The sequence below is a fragment of the Photinus pyralis genome, unplaced genomic scaffold, assembly GCF_008802855.1.
Source record: "Photinus pyralis isolate 1611_PpyrPB1 unplaced genomic scaffold, Ppyr1.3 Ppyr1.4_LG4, whole genome shotgun sequence".
Taxonomy (NCBI): Eukaryota; Metazoa; Arthropoda; class Insecta; order Coleoptera; family Lampyridae; genus Photinus; species Photinus pyralis.
Window position 1 is genome coordinate 37,437,530 of NW_022170511.1, and position 11,057 is coordinate 37,448,586.

The 11,057-nt window shown below is 33.4% G+C and overlaps 1 protein-coding gene across 1 annotated transcript; it reads right to left on the reverse strand.

Annotated features, from left to right (window-relative positions):
- Nucleotides 1-5,747: 5,747 nt before the first annotated feature.
- Nucleotides 5,748-7,059, reverse strand: LOC116168935. Its single transcript, XM_031484946.1, has 2 exons — nucleotides 6,851-7,059; nucleotides 5,748-6,801 (listed from the first exon to the last, which is right to left on the reverse strand). Exons 1-2 carry the CDS (start codon nucleotides 7,028-7,030, stop codon nucleotides 6,175-6,177), a joined length of 807 nt encoding a protein of 268 aa, XP_031340806.1. The 5' UTR covers nucleotides 7,031-7,059; the 3' UTR covers nucleotides 5,748-6,174.
- Nucleotides 7,060-11,057: the final 3,998 nt, after the last annotated feature.

The window sequence follows — 11,057 nt, forward strand, 5'->3', positions numbered from 1 at the left end:
TTTAAATACCTCAGGGTAGTTGCCTTCTGTAATGCATAAGTTAGTAAGAGTCGCCAAATATTCCGCGTAAATATCAATAGTTTCTTTAACTATAATTGCATTGATGCCATAATAATCCGAACAGCGGGATTTCTTTAGCTTACTAACAGCTTGAAGGACGTCACATTTGGTAATAGGCTGTAAGAAAAAGGAACATCTTGAAGTTTTTAATTGTTTAATGATTACAGATGAACTGAGGTCTGGTTTACGCCAGTTTTCAGTAATTTGACTGACCGTGTTAACAAAATAATTATTAAAATTTTCAGCAGAAAATGGCAAATGATTTTTGTTAGAGTTAGATTTGATTCTTTCAAAATTAACTAATCTCCAAGCATCTTTAACCTTATTATCTGAATTGTATAAAAATTTGTCATAAGTTTTCTTTTTTTCATTATTAATTGCCCTGCGATACTCCTTTTTAAAAACCTTGTACACATTGTAGGATTTATTTACATCACAAATTGTTTTAATACAATCGAGGGTGTTTCGCATGTCTTTTAATTTTTTATTGAACCAAAAAATTGGCGGTTTCATATTGTTTATTTTTCTGGTGCGTAAAGGAAAATGAACTGAAATTAATGACTGAAAGGTGTGTACCAAATTGTTTGACAGAGAGTTGGAGTTCTTACCAGTGTCACTATCAACATCCCAATTAATATTAAGCAAGTCACGTTTAAAATTATTTCTGCTATCTGTAGAATATGTCCTAACCGTACAGGGTAATGGGTTTATAAAATTCCGAGTTTTAAATTTCAAGTATTAACCTCTATGGTCTGACAAACAAGGGCCAGTTAAGCCAGATTGAAATGAATCCAAATAGTTATCTGGAAAATTCCAAAGAATGTTATCAAGGCAGGTAGCTGAGTTAGCGGTCACTCTAGCTAGTGTAATCTTTTATCAAAATGTTTAATCCAAATGACATAACAACGGATGTTAGGTCCTCTAAAAGACCTGATTTACTTGAAAAATTAATATTAAAATCTCCTGCTAATATAATTAAATTAGACTTTTTATAACAATGAACCAACACTTTCTCTAAATTATCTAAAAATATTTTCTGGTCACCACTAGGAGATCTATATAATGTAATAACTACTACTTTAATTTTAGGGATAATAATACCACAGAATTCAGCATTCAGTTCAGAGCAGAACTGATTTAAAGAGATACTTTCACAATCCACTGAAGGTTGCCGAAAAATACATACTCCCCCATGTTTTCGTTTTACTCGACAAAACTTAGATGCCAGTACATAGTTTGGTATACAAACGGTTTCTAAGTTTTCGTTGTTTAACCAGTGTTCAGATATGCACAATAAGTTAATGTTAGATGCCTCCAAGTAGAGAGAAAGTTGATCAATTTTATTGGATAAACATTCGAGATGATTTAATTATGTTCGAGCGGTGCACAAAAACATCCTCTGCTGATAATCGTATGCGATTCTTTGATTCTTGTTTTATATTAAGGTAATTTGCGAAGGGGCTATTTGGGCATGCTACGCCACTGTGGCACTCTACCACCCCTTGCAATTCATCTATTTTAACTAAGAAAATGAAGGGTTATTGTGAAAGTGAAATTTTTTGGTATCTCTTGAGCGAACGAAAATCATTTTTAGGTGTAGTTTTTTTGTAAGATTGTTTTAAGTATTCACTGCCTGTTATTCTTACTGATTTGACTGTATTCTAATGAAGTGTCAATAAAGTACACATAGGATATTGTCCTGACAGGAGGTATCTCTAGAAAAAATAAGTTTCTTCTCCTTCCCGGATTCCAGATAGCTGTCGCCAAAGAGCTAATGTTTGTCTCTGATCAAAGCGTCAGAGTGACAGACCATATGTTTGGTAGTTTCATCTGCCTCGCATCCACAAGCATAATTCTATGCAGGTGATAATTGAACATCCTGTTAGAATCTTAGAAGACCCAGATTTGTCAAGGGGCCCTCTTAAAAAGGCTGTGGAGTGTCTTAGGCTGGTTTCTTGTTGCCACAGAAAAATCATTTATGAAGTATATTATTATATTGGAATTAACATTTTAATACAGGGTACAGCAGGTAAATAAGTAAAAAAAAATAGGGTAGATGTAAAACTAATCACGTTATCGAGGTTTTTTGGTTCTTATGCTGTTTCCGATTATATAATATTTGTCGATGATGTCCAAAGTATACTCATACCATAGACTAAAAAAACCCAATTAGTCCATGCTCATACTTAAATATACTTTGGACATCATCGATTTGTTCTTTATCGATTTTAAATAATCTGTAAAAAAAAAGCACGTCCAATAAACTGTTATGTAGTATAGAGTGTAGTATAAATTGCTGTTTATAATTCCGCAGCGCAGCAAATTTTTAAATAATGAACTTCACAGCTTTTGGGAAAGATATGATAGAAAGTCATGCCGTAAAAAAGTGTTCAAATATAATCCATTTTAATCATGAAGCACCAGTGTACCGTTTGGTAGTGAATTAAGTCTTTTGTTTACTTACTACATAGCACTAATACTGATTTTGTAAGCGGAATAATGAGATAAATTTAAATTGACTATACATAACTAAAACTGGTTAACACAAAATAAGCTGTATTGTTCTGAAATGTTGCTTTAAGCGTAAATTTATAGCTAATTTCACATATTAAATCGTATGTTATGTTTGGGGTGCGTTTGTGTAGATGAATCTGGGTAATAGTTGTATTATTGTCCTAACGATATCGTATGAGTGCGCTAACCCTTATAAATATAAGCAAAATTAATAATAACATTCAACCAAATTAAATTCAAATTGTGTTAAAATCACGCTATGCTCAAACGGTAACAAGAAGATAAGGGAATTCGGTACTTACATTAGCTTCGTATACCCCGCCGAACTTAATTAGGAGTTATCATTTAAATTTATGCAATCCGGTAGCCAAACTTGGTCATTAACGCGACAATAAAATTAGTCCATTCACTATTTACAACCAAGTGCTCATTCTCACGAATCAAGCCTGTAAAATCCTCCTTTTAATCAGACCACACCACTGTGCATTAAATTCCCTACGATTGATGCAACGAGTTTTCAGAGGATAATCATATACTAAGGGATTGCGTTGGATAAAAAAGGATTGCTCGAATCCGTGCTCCATTTTACAAAAGAAAAATACTTCGCGTAGAGTAGAGAATAATGCTATTTACATCTTTTTTACTACAACCGGAAGAGAGAAATCATTTATGCGACATTTTTCACAAATTATATACTTCGCACTAAGCGCCCCGGTTCACCGACGACTTCAAAGTCGAAAACAGAGCGCACTTTTTCAAATTCATTTAAATGTTAATGAGGTTTCCCGTCATTTTTGGCGAAAGTGGTCTCAATTTTCACTTTCAATGAACACGGACAAGGCTTTTATTTAAATGAGAAACCTTAATTTGAACCACATCCTTTAGTTATATACGTATTTGTAGTAGACGCGTCTTAATTTAAATTGGTAGTAATTTGTATACATTTGTAGCCCGTTATAATTTGCTTAGCTCAGAGAACGGGAGAACCTGCATCTAGACCGCAATGCGCCTCGAGCTTTGTATTGCAAGCGTTCAGATTTTAAAGGCGTTCGTATAGGTATAGGGACTAAGGAAGTAAATTTGATTATCTCTAATCAGATGTACAGGAGCTGAATACCTACGTAGTGCGTACCTATACATTTCTTACTCAATTGTAAGCATCAATCAATCAATGAAACGTCACTAACAAACAAGATTCGACTAATTTTTCTCATTTCTAGCGACAAATGTCCCTACAACAATAAGACTTAGTTTATAAACAGAATTTTCTAAATTTCCCGAAACAAAATAATGCTGTGTTTATGAACTTAGAACCTAGAACTTAGTACTTAGAAGCTTTTTGCATGGATAAACTTTGCCCGTGCATCTACTTACCATCGGTTTTTAAAGCTGGAACCCTTTGAAATTTCATATTCAAAAATTAGTCCCAATAAGAGATCAGCTTCAAATTATTTTTTGTGTGGGTTTCATGCCGCAATTTACTACTATTAGGTATTTTCTTTCTAACTTCAAATTTATAGTCTCGTTGCTCGATGTCAGTCAGCTTCAAAATATATTGTTACGTTTTAAGAATAGTTTTCAAACTGCTGATTTAAAATTTGGTTTCATATATTAGCATGAAATTATTTTTTCGCCGGTCCGACCTAAATAAAATCTTACAGCCTCCGTACCACATGTTTTAAGATAAGGGATTTTATCGTAAAATCTAAAGCTGAGAAAGTGAGAATGACTTCAAATTTGTAATCTCGTTTTAAAATCTAACCTTAATAGTTATTTATGCATCAAGGGCATTAAGGCGATATTTATGCCGAGGGCGACAGAGCCTGAGGGCCTCCGGCCCGAGGGATTGTAAGTCGCCCGAGGGTTAAATATTGAGTAATGCCCGAGGTGCATACAACATTTTATTTTTCATCGTTCCAAAGAATGCATTTCCAATATACAAATGTCATGATTATTGTTTGCCCAACATTAAAGTGCTTCATACGAATCAAATTGCATCTTTTTTATGACATAATATAACTCCGTCAATCAATTTGACAGGCCGTTTGAGGGCATAATGAGATGACAATCCATTATGCCCTCTCATTATGCCCTTGGGCGTAATAGACTGCTTCATATATCACATATGACAGATATAATTGACATATAATAGCCAATGAAAAATAAAATTACTTTTTGTACAGTGTTGTCTTTATGGCCCACATTTTAAAATGAGGGGTTTGGAATTTCCTTTTAAGCTATGCAGTCTCGCGAACTATCATGTGTAACCAAGAACAATAATACCTGGCACTTTTTCCTTATTGCATTTTTTACTTTGTAACTTAGAATATGCAATACGGTTTTGTAATTAAGGGGGTTGAAACTGCTTTTTTTTAAAAATAAGATAGAGATGTTTATAACCTTTGTTAAAGCTCCTGTGATAAATTTACGGTTACTTACAAAAAAACTCTGCTTTCTACCAAATTTCTCTGTAAACTTGCTTCAAAAATTTAAACACCAAACACCAAATCACCGCAAAATGCCAAATATATTGCTGCAAAGATTATTTATTAAATTATTTTTCTGAGGCCACATGGATTTTGATCAAACATGTCAAAATCGTTATTTATGCACCAAGATCGTTGCGAAAAAAAGACCAAGACCATTTATCTCAATGCGCAAAACATGAATTTGGTCTATTTTTGGCGACCACGTGGATTTTGATCAAAACATGTCAAAATCGTTATTCTTGCACTGAGATCGTTGGGAACAAGATTAAGAGCATTCTTTCAATGTCCAAGGCATGAATTTTATGCATTTGTCAACTACAAATTTGTATTTTGTAAGATTAAAATAAATTATCGTTAAAAGTGATTGTAATACTGAGGAGTGAGGATCCTTCGATATTTCGTTGTATCGGTTTATTTACTAGCACAAATGATTTCCTTATGCTTAAATTCAGATGACACGTTTAATTATTTGCGATGGAAAATATTCGTGTCAATAAACTTTGACCGAAGAAATGCCTTTTGCTTCCCGTGGTTTTCACTCGTTTTAATGATCAGATTTTTTTTTGGAAACTCGCGAGAAATGAACGTTCTAATGTCTGAAAAAATAGTAACCTCCGCCATGGTGTAATCGGAACGAAATCCTTTTCTATGTTTCGCATTTATAATGTCGTTGTTCTGATTCGGATTATGATGATAGAATGAACTTCATTCTAGCACGATTTTTGGTAACTTTTCCATTCTAACACGATTTTTGGAGGCTTGTTTTGTTTAGGAATTGGTATCCCTGTTATGTGTGACAGCCAACAAAACGTCAGCACAAGAGTACGCTTTATACTTTGTATGCTCGTGTTCTGTGGTAAAGTTAAAGGTGGTTACTTTTTTTCACACTAATATCAATGTTTATTCATTAAACAAAGCTCATATAAAAGGAAAAATGCACACGCATTACGATTTATTATTAAATTACACCAATAAAGTCATTAAACAAGTTTGCATAAACGATTTCTTAAAAATGTGCTAAAATGAAATTATCTAACCTCAACCTAACTTTCGTTCTTAAAAGAACAATTGTTATAAATTTTAACAGTCACCGTGGAATGTTCACCTGCATTTATAGTAATTCCGGGGACATTTTGTAACGAGTTAACAGTGGTGGATTCGAGGGTGGATTGTTCTCCGCTAGTAACAGTACATGGTTTCGTGGAGGGTCCAGCTTGAGGTTGTTTGGATTGAGTAGTCGAAACCGAAAGTAACTCTGCGACTTCAATTCTTTTTTTTTAGATTGATCAACGTAACCCTCTGCTGTTGAGGAACTTTTCCACCCACCATGTTGCTTCAGTGTCATTATATCTGCACCATTGTTCGCCAAGTGTGATGCTGATGATCGGCGAAAGCAATGCCCGGAATATTCATCGCAGTTCCGCAACTTGAGATATCTTGCAATAATTCGGGGCATCTCGCCTATTTTGTTCAAACCAATTGGTTGCACCGTGCAACGTCCTTGTCGATAAAATATGAAAAACCGTTTGTGGGTTATATGTACAGGTCTTAAGCAAGCATACTCCTTGATTAAGCCTATCCACATTGCATTTGTAATTGCAAATAGCCTTGGACGTTTAGTTTTGGTTTTTGGTACCGTCACAAAAATTGAATCGGACTTGTAGTCTATATCATCCGTAAGCAAATTTTTTAGTTCCTCCCGCCTGCATGCTCCGGAATAACCAATTATTAGAATTACCTATAAATGTATCAGTGTGTAATTGTTGATTGAAAATTAATAAAATTACCTTCGCTGCCAAATACTCTGTGTTGGGTGCTTCATTAATGAATCTTTCTAATTCAGGATATTGTAATATTTTAAACTTCTTTGCCTCATATCCAACTGATTTTCGTCTTAATAATGCCTGCAGTTTCATAAATTTAGAAATATCAATATTCTCTCGAACATTCAACATAGATCGGAGCATCGAGTAATTCTTCCACAACGTAGAACTTTTGTAGCTCTTGCTCATTATTGTAAAGAATGCTAACAAAACATTTTCGCGTATCACTGTCACGTTTTGTGCGCCACACCAATCTTTAAATTTTAGGTATTCTTTTTCATACTCTCCTTTTGATTTTGTCGGTAACAGATTATCGACCGCTTCTTCGGCTATTAAGTGTAGTTCTGGCGGAGTAGATGAAAAGGTTGTCTCAGACATTGCAAATTTTACCTTCGTGTATCTATTTTCAGGCGCAATAACGAAAAATGTTAAAATTTAGAGAGACTAATTTAAACATTTGAAAGATGTACGCAGTGCTGCCAACTTTATTTTGACGCGGCAATATTTCTATTTTAAACTAAATACATACTTTTTTATAAATAATAATTAAGGGCTCAACATAGAAAATAGTATAAAACGTTCGTCACAGAAGGCCTTCTATCACTCGTTCATTCGAACCTTCGTCGCTACGTGGCTCAGGTTCGAAACTTGAATTCGTGCTAGAATAGGCCGCCTTCTGCAACTTATGTTTTAATAATACTATTCGGCCACCGAACGTGGGTTCCCCTTCGAACCGATTTCTCAACTTTCCAGACTACTCCTTTCCTATTTGATGTTAATTAAGTCCACTATCTTTTAGTATAGTAAAGTAAATTTCAGTTTAGATTATAACGCAATGTAAAGATTAAGTTTATGTAACTTCTTAAGAATTGAGTAATTAATAAGTTGCAACTTTTCAGAGAACCAGTAGAAAAACGTTTTAAATCAAACAAATTTATCACTAGCGTGCATTTTAACGTACAACGAGAGACGTTGTCGCCAGTTTTAAAAGTTCTTTATTGCAAACGCAATGTTATTTCTAACAATAAACCGCAAAGAGATTAGATAATGTGATAGTTAGAATACATTTGTTAAAAGAAGAAAATAGGTAGGTTTCGCAACAACTAAAATTATGTTGTTCGATTCTACACTCTTTGATGTAGCCAACCCAAATGAAAGCGATCCGGCTACATCAAACTTAATTATTGATCCTTTCTCACTTAGATACACTCGTTTAAGAACAAATTCTTTCGACATATTATAACGTTTATGTAGAATTCTTAATTATTGAAATGGTAGCTTGTTCAACTTTGATATGCATAGTTAAGAGAAATGTTTCTAATCGCTATTTATTGATAATCCTGCGATTTTTATTAATATGCTGTTTTATCCACAGACTTGAAATTGAATTTTAAGCAAATGGAGTTTTAACCTTTAGTGTAACCTCGGTTGTAACCTAAATTTTATTACGTGGTTTTATTTATTTACAGTTAACTAACAATAAATTTATAACAGTCTTAAAATGGATTAATTTATAAAAGTAATTGTTGTTTATGACTTACAATTTATAACATAACAGAAGGGCATCGAAGTTGGTACTGTTTTGAAACGCAGTTCAATTTGATTGTATAGTAAACTCGAGCTTTCTCGAGTGTTCGCGAGTCTGTTCGAATGTTCTACAACAAAACACGTCGTATTTCCCGGAAAGATTACGTCACATCCACTTTCGTTTTTTATCGGGGATGACTAATCTTTCATGGCGCCTCGATGTCTATCGAAATTTCTTAAATGTTCGCTACAGTAAATCTATCTGCCTCATTATGGCCATTAATTCAGTATCATTTGAAGCAGCCTCAACCCGATGTGCATTCGAATGGCTGTACTCATTCTGCTTGAAATGTAATTACTGACACGTAGTGGGGTATTTTTAGAATTGTGTGGTAATTATTAAATGGAATTGAATTAAGCGGAACAATTTTGATCAATACAGCTTTCCTATCGGTTTCAACTTATTAAAAATTGAAGTAATTTGAGAGCGTATAGGAACATATAATTATTGTTGCTTTACCACCGAAGTGTTTCCTGATATGATAAAGATAAAATAAAACTCTCTTAAAAATGACCAAAACCTTCAATTTCCAAAATTTTTTTTGTTTTGCGCATTTCGTTATTCCATTCTTCTGCATCGAAAATAAAATGAAATTTATAGCTATATATAAAATCAAATAAATTTAGAGCGGTTCCATTAAACAGAAGCAATATAGATACATTTTTTGCGATCATTAACGTACTGCCGAGCTACGACTGAATTGTCATGAAATTAAATTAAAATCATGCACAATTTTTAATTAAAACTTACGTTACAGCAAAATGTAATAACGCTCTCTGCCTTTTAGTTTGAATTGTCATACATTACGCTATATTTAATGTGTTCCTTTTTTTCAGTCCGGAACTAACTTTTGAATATACCATTCAGAAAGTTCTTGCAATTTCCAACACTTTTAAATCGGCTCTGTATAATTTAATTCCGGCTAACTTAACTGACAGGATGCTGTTTTGTAGGTAAGTAGTTTCGGAACGTTTTAAAGTTTAATTTGTACAAAATCCATTTTCACAAAAGTAAATTTGATTTAATTCCCTGTTGAATTGGTTGAAGAGTCAGTCAAAGGGATTTCAAATAGGTACGCGTACCAAACTTTTAACGACTGTAAGTCCCTAAATTAGCTCTTCAAACGTTTTAACATTAAATCACGTTAGTTTATAGAGGACATCGATAAGCTGTTATGAAACATGATTTATTGGAATTTCTTGTTTCCGTGCATTCGCACACTAAAGTCTGTGCGTAAGCGTTTTATAAATTCTTGTAAATAATGGCTTAGGTTCCATACAGTCAAAGCAAAGGGCTTTGTTCAATTTTAGTTTATTCTGGCTTTGTGATTGTTTGTTTCATTTTGGCGCTGAACAATTCTCATTCCATCATTATATCGTTTTACAGAAATTCAAATTCTCTTATGTTGTCCCTTTAAGGTTTCTCAAAAGCGCGTTTTTTAGTAATTGTACTCAAAATATGTCGGACTTAATTGGTTGTTTAATTTGTCGAATGAAAGCCGTGGCCTACATTCCAAAAACATTTCGGCAACAATTAGGTACAGCTAAAAATTAATTTTAAACAAACATTTAATAATTGCACAGTTACAAGATTATGTAATTAATAGGAGCTATTAATGCTCTGAATGTGACTTTAATTTAATTCGTTCGTATATTTCAATTGTGTTTTTATATTTTAGGCCATTATAGCGTTTGGACTCATCGGGTAGCAGATGCAGAATTTTATATATTTGCAAATAATAAATCGTCAAGTAATTACTACGTTTAATCCTGTTTTGGACAGTTCATTTGCACGTATTTGTACAATCGATTTGATAACGCTCTGCGGAGCCTGAGTTATACAAAACTCTCCTTAACATGCATGTTGTATGGTTGTGATATGTTGCTTGGGGCTTGGGCGTTAAAGTTCAGACCAAACGTTCTGCTTATACAATACTATTGATTGCACATACATAGTATCTATAATGTTGTGTAATATCCCCGTTATTCAAACTGTTCACATTGGCGTGTACAGAAAATTATGATTTAGATCATAGTATAACTACATCTGCAACAATGTATCGCAAGTATTTAATTTTGTTTGACTTCAACCTGCAATACTTTCAAAATTCAATACATTATAATAGGAATTATAATTAGGATCACGATTGTGCCTAGAGGTGCCGCTTGAGTTCAAATCCGACTTGCAACAAATAATCACATTACATCTGCTATACGGTTAATCAATAGTCAATTTGATTAATCAAAGCAATATTTATAAGCGTATTAACATTATAAAGATATTTAAAGTTTCACTTTGCCTAATCTCACTCACTTTACTTACAAATTTTGAATGAGAGAACCAACTGAAGAAACAACGAGATATGAAGATTTATTTTTTATGAGATCTCAGGAAATGATGTGTCAATTTGAGTTCGAGTTAAAGTAAAGAAAATCTACATAAAGTATGTTTTTTGTTGTTTAATAAAAATTTCTCTTTATTCGAGTTAACCTATGGTCGTTTCCAGTAGAAGTCAAAACCAATAGTGTGGTTTCATTTGAATTACGAATTTCCGGAACATCAATATTATGATAAGTCAGTGTT